The sequence below is a fragment of the Melozone crissalis genome, unplaced genomic scaffold, assembly GCF_028551555.1.
Source record: "Melozone crissalis strain CALT ecotype California unplaced genomic scaffold, PUWL_Pcris_2 ptg000005l_1, whole genome shotgun sequence".
NCBI classification, from domain to species: Eukaryota; Metazoa; Chordata; class Aves; order Passeriformes; family Passerellidae; genus Melozone; species Melozone crissalis.
Genome location: NW_026535783.1, coordinates 68,505,389 through 68,518,384, shown reverse-complemented (window position 1 = coordinate 68,518,384; position 12,996 = coordinate 68,505,389). Strand labels below are relative to the sequence as shown.

Below are 12,996 nucleotides of genomic sequence, written 5' to 3'. Positions count from 1 at the left end.
GTTTCAACAGAAATACATCTGTCACTTTGGGAGGACTGCAGCCACCATTTAATCAGACTGCTACCACCACCCTGACCCACAGGGTGTCAAGGTGCTATTTTTTATTACTGCATCTTTATTTTTATTTTTCCTAATAAAGAACTCTTATTCCTATTCCCATATCTTTGCCTAAGAGCTCCTTAATTTCAAAATTATAATAATTCAGAGGGAGGGGGTTTCCATTTTGCGTTTCAAGAGACGCTCCTGCCTTCCTTAACAGACACCTGTCTTTTCAAATTAAGACATGAGCGAAGCTTTACAAGCTTGTGTCCACCTGTGAAGCAGGTATGTTTGTGAAGAAAAATCACATCTGAACCAAGTACACCCTTCTTATGGAACAGACAGGGAGTTCTGAGCCAGACCAGGGTGTTTAGTACATAACAAATCTACTAGAAACCTCTGCATCTACGAAGATAAGAAGAAAAACAAAAACTTAGTATTTTTCACTGTTGTCAGTAGGTAAGGTGGAATTTTAAAAAAATGGATATTTTGTTAACTAAAAGAATGTTTTTTACATATTAAGCTTCTAAAGAAAAACTTCCATAGAGCACAACCAATCAGGAAAAGATAACTAGAAATGTTATGCTAGCAGTTGTAACACTTAGTCACAGCCATAAAGGTGAAACAATCCCCCACAAATTAAAAGAGATGAACAATAGAAACACCCATACTCACTAGCCAGCTCTTGTGTTGCTGCCTCAAGAAAGAAGAGTATGTCTGAATCTTGCATGGATTCAGATCTTAAAAGCCATAGGAAAAGTGAAACATAATATAAAGGGTTTTAAAGTAATTCCTCTCATTTCCTCAACTTGGCCAAAAAAAAAAAAAAGGAAAGAATATCTGGAATATGTTGGGCTATCTGTTACAGCTGTCACACATGAAGCAAGCAGCCTCACAGTAAAGGCAACTTATGCTGAGGCATATGAGGGACTCAGAAAAGCAGGATAAACAATCTTAAAATCCTGAGTTTAGCCTTTGCTAAGGCCAGGCAAGGTATTTCTGTAAAAAGGAAGATGAAGACTCCAATTTGGCCTTTAAACTGAATGGACTTTAAATCTCCTTGGGTTTGATAGCTTAACTTTGTGGGCGCTCTGCAACAGATAGATCAATTGATACAAAACAAAAAAGAAAAGGAAAGAAAGAATTGCCTAATTTATAAGTATTAAAAATTACTGCAATTATTCATCACATAGGAAGAGGTCTACTACAGCTGGAGCTGTAAAAGATAATATGAATCCATCAAAACCTACAAACATCATCGGCCAAACTATCAAGAAACTCATTTCACATCAACTTTGATGTGAGAAGGGATAACCACTGATGAATGTCAAAACCTCAAAAAATTAACTGCAATTCACAGGAACAAGATTTCCAACTACAAAAAGTCACATGATCACCAGAAGATTTGCTTTAGTTCCCGTTATCTATAAAAAATTGGCCTTAAACTGCCCATACTAGCAAAAAAAACCAACATTTGTGCATGAACGCAGTATCTTCTGTATTATTTTTAAAGAGGAAGGCAGTGAAGTTACGCAAACAGTGTCAAAAAAGTAAAAGCACATTGGCTTCCATTATTCATTTGGTTGCTAACATTCAAAACTCATTTATCTATATGCTTATAAAAGTCCTCCAAAGATTTTCATGTAGACCTGAATTAGAATCAGATAATCAACCACTCACTTAACACAGCCAAAATTTCCAAAATGTCTACAGAATTTATTTTTCAATAAAATGCTGAGATAGTCAGAAATGTCTAATCTTAGTATCTTCTCACATATTCAAAAATATTTTCTTATCTGAGGCTGTCATTATGTTAACATTAAATCATGTTAACATTAAAATATTTTTTATTGATTCATCTGACTGTATCCAGGTATCTTCTGATACTGACAGTAATATGATAAATAATGCAGAGTCCATGTTATTGTTTTAAGTTCCTCTGTGCTACTGACTCACTGATACCATGGCAATAACAGTACTTCCAATTTTCACAAGTAAGCACTAATCTACTTCAAGCTGCATACTAAATTCAAAACTAAGCTCAACTGTAAGGGAAAAAAGACTAGTGTTTTTAGCAAACCTTGAAGAAACAATGTTCTGCAGCCTTAAGCTAAACTGTGTAAACAGTTTCATTTAAGGTGGTTTTCAAGTTTTTTTATGACAAATAAAACTGTGTCAGGGTGTGACCTGAGCCATTTTGTGGTCAGGTGAGACTGTTGTGACTCACCCTTAATTACAGCAAAGCAGCTGCTTGGAACATGTTTACATGACTCAAAAAAACAGTGTCATAATCTGTGACTGTCCTGAGTTCATGCAACAGTAATGTCTCTGAACTGCTTTCCAAATGTTAACACTATGTACTGCTCTGGGGCAGCATGATGGCATTTTTCTCATCACACATTTTACTAGTTTCATTTTGTACTGTGGTCTTTGTATTACAAAACTATTATACAATCTCAAACTGTTTTTAACCTGCCTCAGAACTGTGTGAATGAACAAAAGAAAATAGACCACTAGACAATTTGAAAATTACAAAACCATGTATATTTTTAGACATTCTTAAGAAAACTGAAATATGACTGTCAATGCTTTTTCTGGGGAAAGTCACTTTTGTAGAGGAAGGCAGTGCCATAATTCATTGCGGCTGGACTTGAGTAGACCCACCCCAGGTGTGAGGAGAAGCCTCTAGAGTGCATCCTAAGTGCCCAGGAAGTTTCACCAGCAATCACATTATGGAACAGAGATGGACTTGATCCTCTCTGTGCCCACTGAAGATATGCCTTTACCTACATGTCCCCAAGCCCATGTTTATCTAATATGTTCCTAATAATCCCATGTGGTGGGGACTTGACAACCTCCCCAGGCACCTCTGTCAGTGCTTCCCTGGCCTTACTGGAAGCATAGTATTCTTCAGATCTTTTCCACAGAAGCTGAGGCTCTTGTTCCTTATGTCTTGCTTAGGCCTACACCTTATTCTTAGCAATATCCTTCATTTATCTGGGAATAAAAAACCATTCAACATTTTTTAAAAAACTTTTATGCTGTAGATTTCTAATCCCTCCTCTTGATTTCCTGCAGACTGTCTCTGACAGGCCTTCATAAACAACCCCACTTTTAAATCTATCAAGTTCTAACCCTGCTTTGCACTCCGCAGCTGGAAAGTAGAAGGTGACCCTCAGCCTTTAGAATCACCAGGGATTGCAACCTAGATAAAACATGATTTTTGCCAGCTAACTTATTTTAATTAAAAACAACATGAAAGAACAACCTCTATGGTTACAGAAGGTCACAGCTTGCTCTTTTACATGACTAGAGTTCCAGCTCCTGCTGGTTTCTTGAGGAAGCAGTGAGGACCACAGCACCTGTGCTAGGTTTTACTTGAGTCTGAAAGGGTTTCAAGAAAAGCTCTTCAAGAAAAGCAGTCTTTAGAATCATAGGATAGTTTGTGTTGGAAGAGGACTTGAAAGATCATCTAGTTCAACCACTAATTTGGATTTGTTAAAAACATACCTAGCTGCAAATAACCCTGGAAGGGCTTCAAGGAGTTCCCAGCTGATGGAGGTCACATAAACAGAAACACTTTAATACAAGAGAGTGGGCATGCAAAAGGAAGGTCGTCCATATACCAGCTTTTGAAGAAGATAAGCAAGGTAGAATAAGACAGATTGGCAAGCAAAAATCTCCTGAGGATTAATATAACTAAACCAGACCAGAGAACCCTGGATTCTATGTCTTTGACACAAAAACAATCAGAAAGAAACAGTGCAAATGGCTTCAGAACATTGCTCCAAAAGCTTCAGAGCAATTGTAGTGCTCCATTGCCGAGTTGTATTTACTACTTAGCAATTGTAGTGCTCCTTTGCTGGCTCTGTATTTACTGCTAGCACTTCAGGGACTTATCAGAGCTGTTTCACACTAAATTGTAAGACAAAAATTGGTAATAATTGGAACCTTTTGAAGGAGGAAGATACTTTTTTTTTTTTTTTTTTAGATGCTGCTGACATCTTACAAATTCTCACACTTTTCTGACAGGAAATAGTCTCTGTTAAATTGTAGAGATAAATACATTCCCAATGTAGTTATTTAAAAATTTGCCTTCCTGCAATTCATAACCTTATTTTGCTCCTTTCAGCATAAACTACCATATTTACTTAAAAGTAAGTAGAAAAAAGTCACAGACAGGAAATTGTAGTTCATTTCACACAGGTCATAGATGTGCTGTCATCAGTCCTGTGTAGAAGGCCTTCTCAAACAGGTTTGTACCATTGCAGACACATCCCTACTTTCTGAAACTATAGCCTTCATTATAAATGAAGTCTCCTTATTTCTATAAGCATGAGGAAAACTTTCACATTGCTACAGAGAGTAGAAAGGACATAAGACATAAAACCTTAGCAGATGTTGGACTCCTCTTCATGACTGAAATAACACAGATAGAAAAGGGAGCCAAGAAAGCAGTCTTCTTCCCTTTCATCCCTTTGTCACAGGAATGATCAATTCTTCTTCAAAGAAGTTGCCAGCAATGAGAAAGTAACATCAGTTGCAAAGACCAGTCTCCTACTAAATCAATCACTATAAAGGCAGACCATTTCACACAGCCCCAAGTAAATAGTAATACTAATTAGTAATACCCATAATTTTCACCTCAATCACAGAAAGTCTAGCACTTTCTTCTTAAGCCTGCTTAGTATCTCCAAAAGGCTGCTGCCTTCCCAAGAAGGCTGATACACTCCACAGACTGCCTTTTCTGGCTGTAAAGTTCTAGAGCACCAGAAACCCACTGAAAGCTTTCCATCCTTCCATGGGGTCCTGATGAAGAAGATTTACCACTCATTGACTCCTATCTGAGCTTGGCTTTGCCAAGAATTCCTAAGGCCTTTGAGGCTGACAGACACATCACTAACTTGAGCAAAAATAAAATGGTGAGAGACAATGACCACAAAGTCAAGAAAGCAATACAAAGTACAATATTCTAGATGCCAATCAACACGATTTGACACACCACTGACCAATTGTCCTTGAACAAAGAAAAAAAATACTTTCTACATTTGAAAATTGCTATTGTGGGTGGCAAGCTGAAGTAAGACACAAAAACATCTGTCATTCGTGGATGACTCTAAGTTTTATGAAATATCTTTATGATGCACACTAATGGCTTCACAAATTATTTCTCCACTACTTAGAACTGATAACATTTTATACATTACTCAACAGGCACTAACTTGCTTTTTATTTACCTCTTACTGTTACTTCCTATGATCACACCACAAGACCACTCTTCATGTTAACAGCTGCAATTATAGACAATGAATCATCTTCATAGTCTACACAGTGCATGCAACATATTATGGAGGGCTAAGCAGTTAGTTAAACCACAAGAATACTGTACGACTTTGCTAGACACTTTTAAAATTAGTCCTGAAAGGTAAGTGTAAAACTACAGCTAAAATGCTTCTTACTGTAACATGGAAGAAAGGTGCATAGCAAACCACCTGAAAAAGTGAGAGAATGTACATAATTTAGTCAACATCAGACTGAAATACATCAGAAGGGGTTGCATGCAACTTCCTCAGTGAAAAGCATGCCTGATATCTCTCTCTCACTACTGAGAACCATAACTGAATGTGCTATACATGTCAGCAAAGAGGATTGCTGGAAAGATTACGCCTGATGGGTAGCACTGACTCCTTTCATAGAGTTCATGTCAACTTTTGACCCTAAGTCACATTAATCTAAAATAATTTTCTGGTTCACACCTACCTATTCTGTCTGCCCCAGAGTTCATTAAGGTAGCCATTTCCTCTGAAAACAAGACTGGCAATGTGGACTTCTAAATAATCTCAGCTTTATGCCCTCTATGGTACACTCTTACAATGGAAGAATTACAGTGGAACCTCTACTTCTAGTACTTAAGCCAATGTACAAGATACACCGCTTTCTTCACTATACTAATGAGACAAAAAAGACCCCCTTCCCTGCACGGTATTTTAAAACCCCACATATAAAAGTGGTTCTTAAGTACACAATAGTGATTTATTAAATAAGAGAGATTTCCCTCTCTAGAAACAATTAAGAAAAAATTAGAGATTTTGATTTGATTAAGAAAAAAATGAGATTTTGAATCTCATTAATCTAGTAGATTGAAATTATTACACATGAAATGATATACATGTATTAACAGGATGAAAACATACTAAAGCATTCTCCACTGTTTTACTTCATTGTCTGAATAACATATTTTGCATTTGGAACAGGTGGAAAATTGGCAAAACCCAAGCTTAATTTTCTCTCTTGATTTTAACCAAAAGGTTATTGTAATACTTTTTCTTGCTTATTGTTTGGCTTGAGCAGTAAAGCATATCGGTTTTAAATGGTTCTGAAATATGATACTCAAATTTTCAGTAAAATGACTGAGAATAATTGTCTCTACTTATAGTCAATCATTTCCAAATCAGCATACTTCACAAGTAGAAAAAACTGTTTTTTCCCAACTTTTGGACCCATAACTTTTGATACATACGTTTCTGAGCTACCTTTATCTTCTGCATGTTTTAGAATTAGGGACATAAAATAGAAGTCATTAAAAAAATTCTTATATTTCTCATTCAGAGAAGCCATGCCTTTATACATGAAAACAATGCATGATTTAGGGGTTTCTAAAACATCCCTTAATTTAAAAAAAAATTAAAATAAAAGTAGAAAGGGAAATAGAAACTACATTTTAATTGGAACACATTACTATTTAAAATCTTAATATTCAGAAATCAGGTCTAATCTACTATGCAATTGTTGTTAAAAATAGTTACTTTCCCTCATTTTTCATAGCATGTGGCACTCCTAGAACTCCACAATGCCAATCCATGCTCCATGCGCTTCTCTCATGGGCCATCTTCCTGATGAAGACGGGGAAGATACAACACGACACACTCAGAGGCATCCTGCTACTCTCTTGAGGCCCCAAGGTGCAGAGATCCACTGTAAAGACACATCAGAACTATCAAACAGTTCAACTCTGCTACTGGGCTGCCCCCTCAGCATAAGCCTAAGGCCTCATGTCAATAAAGGAAACGGCTTAAGACACAGCTATTGTCAGTGTCTGACCCTGTGATGTGGACCAGCCACAGCCACAAGCGGACTCACAACACTTGATGGCCCAGCTACTGACTCCTGCACCCCAGCTGTTTGCCTAAGCTCCCTCTGTAGTCAAGGGAGAAAAGCTGGTATGCTTAAGATGCTTTCACCTGTTCTATACCAAACCTTTAGGATAAGAGAAAATCATGTCCTAAAAGCACCAGTTTCTCACCATTGACTGTGGAAGAGTTCTAGACAACCAGCTTAAATATGGACATGAATAATAGAGATTGATTACACAGGTCTTACAGTCACAGCCAGGTGAAAACATTTTATTAATTCTTATGACAGATGACTTTACTTTGAAGCCTAATGTCATACAGTTGCATTTAACACTGAAACCTAAATAGATACACTTTAAAAACATCCACTTGCAAATGTAAATCAAATTACTGTTTTATAGACCAAAGGGATCATAGAGCAACATAAATTAAAATAATCATAGGCAAGGTGAAATGAATTGCTTTTTTATTTAGGAAACTCACCTTATTTCCATTACCAAAGAAGAATTGATTTTCCAACCTTCTGCAGCATGTTGGAAAATTGAGGAGCCACCCTTTTGAATTATCTTATCGGAGCTATTGATGATTGATCTACTCACACTCAGTACACCATCTCTGCAATGCAATATAGAAAGCACACAATTACATCGAGGATAACTCCAGTTCAAGTAATTTACATCCCAAGCCCCAGCAATATATCCTTTTATTCACAAAAAAATAAGCAACTATCTCTTAGCTTTCTAAAGAAAATAAACTGTAACAGAAAAAATCTGTGACACAGTTTCTGTAACAGTTGAATACGCAAATAAGGAGCTTAAATTTGTTTATACTTGTAATGGAATAGCCATAACAAGAACTACAATAAACTCCAAATTGTGAATCTGGACAAAACTTCATTATGATTGTAAGGCAGAGTCTGCACTTCTAGGTTCCAAATTTCTAGTACTAAACTAAGAATCAAGTATTACATTTCAAGCCTTTGCCCAGCTCAAAATCTGCAATACTGGTTTAAAAGATATTTTTGGCCTTCTGCTTAAAAACACTAAGATTTTTAAGTATGGAATTCTGGAGCTTAAGGACATACAAAATACAAAATTTTCCTAACATTTCATGAAACTTTTGCTCGCACACATCCAAAACATTCCAACTGTCTTATCCTGTCCATCAGTCATATGATTGTAATTTTTTGGCAAGGTAACCTCAAAAGAAATAAATACAGTAAGCTTTGAGTGATGACCACTGAACACCTGGTGAGCTAGCACAAGATGCAGTGATATTAGCCAACAGGATAACATAAATGAGGCAAAGAAGCCAAACACTACAAGCACAACTTAAGGTGTTACAAGTAAAACTCATTTTTATCTCCACATCTTTCCATTATCATCTATAGTGTATCATCCACAGTCTTTTAGACGCCAGAGCAACGTTCAGTTGAGTTTAAACATGGCCGTTCACCACAAATATATCAAAGTTGTTGGAGGCAAAAGTCCACCACAAAAAAATGTCTCGTAACTCAGGTGTGCACAGGACAATGATATATAGAAATCTGTTTTTCTGTTAAATAAGCATGCACTGAAATACTGCCAAAAACAATAACTTGGAAACAGAATATCTGACCTAGTCCTTTCAATGAACAAAACGGTAAAGATGTGAGCCTGAAAGCTTTCCAGAATTGCTGACACTTGTTTTTCTGCGGCTGTAAGCTTTGATAACAATGGTATCAGAGCCCTTAGTAAGAAACACAGCAACATTACTGGCTGTATATAAAGCAATAATACATAGTAAAATACACAACAGACTAAACACAAGCAATAGAAAATTAATTAAGGATAATAGGACATTCATTAAGCTAAATTAACAAAACTGGTAATATGCAGTAATTTCTAAAACATGCTGTCATTGCAAAAGCCCCATTAACTAACAAACCATTACCATACTCCTCACCAAAACCATTACTTGCAGCTCCCTTTCTCCCTCACCCTCATGCCAACACCCTGCAGCCCAGACATCACACTGGTGCAGAGGTAAGGCTGCCATCTACCAAAAATCTACAACTTTAGGTTCATGACCTGTATGCAAATTACCCAAATCCTGCGAACCTGAATGCATGGGAAGATGCTGCAGAAGTCCCTAAATCCAATAGCCAGTATCCAACTAATACCTTTTGCTATATTAACATTTTTTATTCTCTAAAACTTTTCCAAAATCGTTGTAATAATATTAATTACATATATATTCCTGCATATATTTTCTACATGCATTGAGTGCATGCATCTAAAGGCAAATGACCAAATTACATCCAGGTAAAGCTCTCAGTCTAAGGATACTTCAGAGATGTCTCTAGTTTATTCTAGATTAAATATTATTTAGTACACACTTGAACAGTTAAACAAGTGACAAAACTTAGTAACAAAATGCACTGCCAACACTTAAACCATAGCACTCGATACGTGGCCAATTTCCATAGTCACAATTTACAACTGCAGTTAATTACACAGATTGTACACTGAAAAAATGTTAAATTATGTTCTTATGAAAGAAGATCCTAAGCACTTTGTGTTAAAGTTATTACTATGAATACAATTGGGCTCATTTAGATGCTTCTCTCCCCTTTATTAGATTAATTTTCACTTAAAGCAATATTAAATAAACTAATACATAAAAATCCAAACTTTCTCCAGGTAATTCTTCATTGTGTAAATAAATGAAAGAAATGTTGATTATTTTGTATCTTCTAGAATCATTGCAAATCCTCTCTGATATAACTGAAAGAACTGCCATACTGCGGCAGCAACTTACAACTGACAGTGTCAGCCTTCACTTTGGATTACCTTGCATTGGTGACCAATCAGACCTATATCACAAGACTCTCTTCTCATGAAGATAGTTCATCAAATAAAGTAACTGACTTCAAGTGTATTCCATTTCAGTAGAAGATGACACTGTCTAAGCAACACTACTCTGCGCATAGCATGCATGTTTCATTACTTGCTTAACCTTGAAAGGGACATTACTGTCTATTTGAAGTAGGGTGCACTTCACAGTAATTGTCCTAGCACACTTCTCTATGAAAGTGCACAGCTGGTTTAGAAGTTCTCATGTAACTTGGAATTGTATATAGCCAGTCCATTTTGAGTTGTCTGCTGCTACTAATAACCATAAAATGGGCCACCTCGTACATCCATAACTTCTGAAAGTAAAATAATCCATGGAAAACTGACTTTGCTTGCTCACGTGACCAGTCAAAAATAACCCAACATCCCAAACCCCTAATTCAGGAGAAAGGAAAGTGTAACATCAACAGAGGCAGCAGTGATGAGCAATACATTTTTAGGCTATTTTTTTTGCTACAGTAATGAATGGGACAACAGGCTGTGAAGAGAAAAAATATTTCCCTAGTGAAAGTGAGTAGTACCATACAGCACAAGAAGTCTCCCTGATAAAGAAACAGAGATATCACAATGTCAGAAGTATATTATAGCTGTATTTTAAAGTGTTTGTTAGGAACATGTGTATTTATAACTAAACACACTTGTTTCCTTCCATTTAATATTAAAACAACAGTTCATTTTAGTAAGGTTTTAAGTTGTGTCAAACAATGTGCAGTGAGCGGAAAGCAGTTTTTTCATTGCGAACTTATATATAGTGATTTCTGAACAATTTCATCAGTTCCTTCTAGTCTGAGAGGAAGGAGCACATACTAAGAAACACGGGTATCAATGACAATTCTGCCTCACACATTCATTTTCACATCTGTTTTCATATAGCTGTAACCCCAAATTTTAAGCTTCTGTTCATCTCCTAAGAATATAGATAGGTTTGTGGTAGAAACCGGGTTACACTCAGGCTGAACAAGAGGAAGAGATACCAGAAAGCTGTAAAAATCTTGAATAAAAAAGGAAGCAAATATTGCACACACAGGTGCGGACAGTCCCTGCCCTCAGCATGTGCCGGAGCGACAGCTGCCCAGACAGCTGCCCAGCCGTGCTCAGCTGCCTGTATCCCCTTCCCTCACCAGACTGCCTGAGAAAGAGGGATGTCCTTCGTCTTTAACTCCGGGGGCCAAGTAGGTTGTTATTGCCTCAGCTTCTCCCAGGCCTGTACGGGTACTTACAACCCCCTTTTGCCTCCTCCTTAAATTAAGGCAAGGGCTTACACAAGAGGACAAAAATCTACTGTGAAAGAATTCGACCCACAGTCGACATACACTAACAGAAAGTGTGAGTTCCTACTTAGCTTTTATCGATTACATTGAACGACCAATAAATTCATGCATTGCTCCAGAGAAACCAAAATCTTATACATCACCATGGAAAAACCAACTTGGTTGAAAAGCTAGCATCTCCAGAGAACAGCTGCAAGATGGGAGAAAAATGAGGAATGCAGGATGAATTCACATACATAAAGAGAAAGCTGAGGTGCAAAGATAAAAATGGCAAGGAACTCTTTGCGCTTCGTTTTGAGTCAACCACAGGCAGCAAAGGGAAAGAGTATGTAACAAATGGTCTCAGCGAGGGACCAGACTTTCCAGTGGAGGAAGCTCGAGAGCTAAGAGAGCTACGCTTTTCTCAGAGCAAGAATCCTTAAGAAAAAGCCACGTTAAACAAAGCTTCCAGGCAAACACGAAAGACGGAAGCAGACCTGCATCCCACCACGCCTGGCTGCGGAAGGCAAGAAACCGAGGCACAACGAGCTCCAGCGACCGCCGCCGCCACCTCGGGCCGTCCCGGGGCAGCCGCGGATCGGTGAAACTTCCCAGGAGCGCCCCGTTACGGCGGCTGGGAGGCAACTTCCGAAGCAGGGCAGCTCCTGTTCTTTCCCGTGCACTCGCACCCACCCTCGGCCGCCGAGGCTTGGCAGCAAGCCCCACTCGCCACTCGTTCCGTAGCGGCATCCGGGCCCCCCGGCAGCGCCCCTCAGCGAGAGCGCCGAGCTGCGCTGGTATCGCAAGCTGCGGGTCACAGCCTGAGCAGCTCCGGAGCACCTGACAACCCACACGGCCCAGCCGCCCTCTCGGATCGCCCTCCCGTCACGGCGTCCCGCAGTTACCCGGCGAGAGCTGCCTCCTGGCGCTCCTCGGTCCGTGTTATTTCCTTCGTCTTATAGAAGATGAGGAGGAGACTTATGGTGCACACAGTCCACCTCTTCCTGACAGAACGCATGTCTTCTGCGAAACGTGGCCCACTCCCCCCTTTCCTTTGTTATCAGGGGTGTGCCGGAAACAGCTGCATACGCGTCACGAATTGTTAAAAACACGGCGATGTATTTTTTGGTTATTTTTTTCCGAAATAATTACAGGAGATAAAATAAAGCCAGGCAGAAGCAGAGGCTGGAGGTTCTTTGGCGTTTAGTTTGTCTCTCTTTAGCCCTGCCAGGCAGCTGGGCTTGCAAGCTCGCCTCGGCCGGGGAGACGAGTCCGCGGCGTCTCTGGGCGTCGGAAGAACAGGGCCGAGCCGAGGACCGCTCCGCCGCTCCCCGGCCCACCCAGATCCGCTGCAGCACCCCTCGGCCGAAGGCGGGGCCAGTGCCGCCCTCGCCGGGGCGGGGGTGGGGGCGGGCGAAGCGTGGCCAATGCGGACAGAGCGGGTGGGGCCTTGGCGCGGGGAGGAGAGCGGAGGACGCGGGTGGCGCCAGGGGGGGCGAGGGGAGGTGGCAGTGCTCCGCGGTAGGCTCCACCGGGTTTGAGGAAGGCTTGCGCTCCTCGCCTGGGTCATGTCCATTGTGTCCATGTTGCCAGCTGGGTGTCTGAAAGTGAGAGCGAAGGACTGCCCATTTCTGTGCTGCAGAAAAGGAACACACTTCAGAGAAAGATGAGGGATTTTCG

The 12,996-nt window shown here is 39.5% G+C and overlaps 1 protein-coding gene across 2 annotated transcripts in view; it reads right to left on the bottom strand.

Moving 5' to 3' along the window:
- The window catches only part of ST8SIA4 (ST8 alpha-N-acetyl-neuraminide alpha-2,8-sialyltransferase 4), a 51,853-nt gene extending 39,207 nt beyond the window's left edge, over nt 1-12,646 (bottom strand). Inside the window, exons 1-3 of one of the 2 annotated variants that reach the window (XM_054283173.1) lie at nt 12,222-12,646; nt 7,656-7,787; nt 5,499-5,531 (exon numbers count right to left, since the gene is read on the bottom strand). In XM_054283173.1, coding sequence (XP_054139148.1) covers nt 5,499-5,531; nt 7,656-7,787; nt 12,222-12,334 — 278 coding nt within the window. In that variant the 5' untranslated portion in view covers nt 12,335-12,646. The remainder of the gene's footprint in view (nt 1-5,498; nt 5,532-7,655; nt 7,788-12,221) is intronic. The other variant, XM_054283181.1, reaches the window with a different exon arrangement.
- Nucleotides 12,647-12,996: the final 350 nt, after the last annotated feature.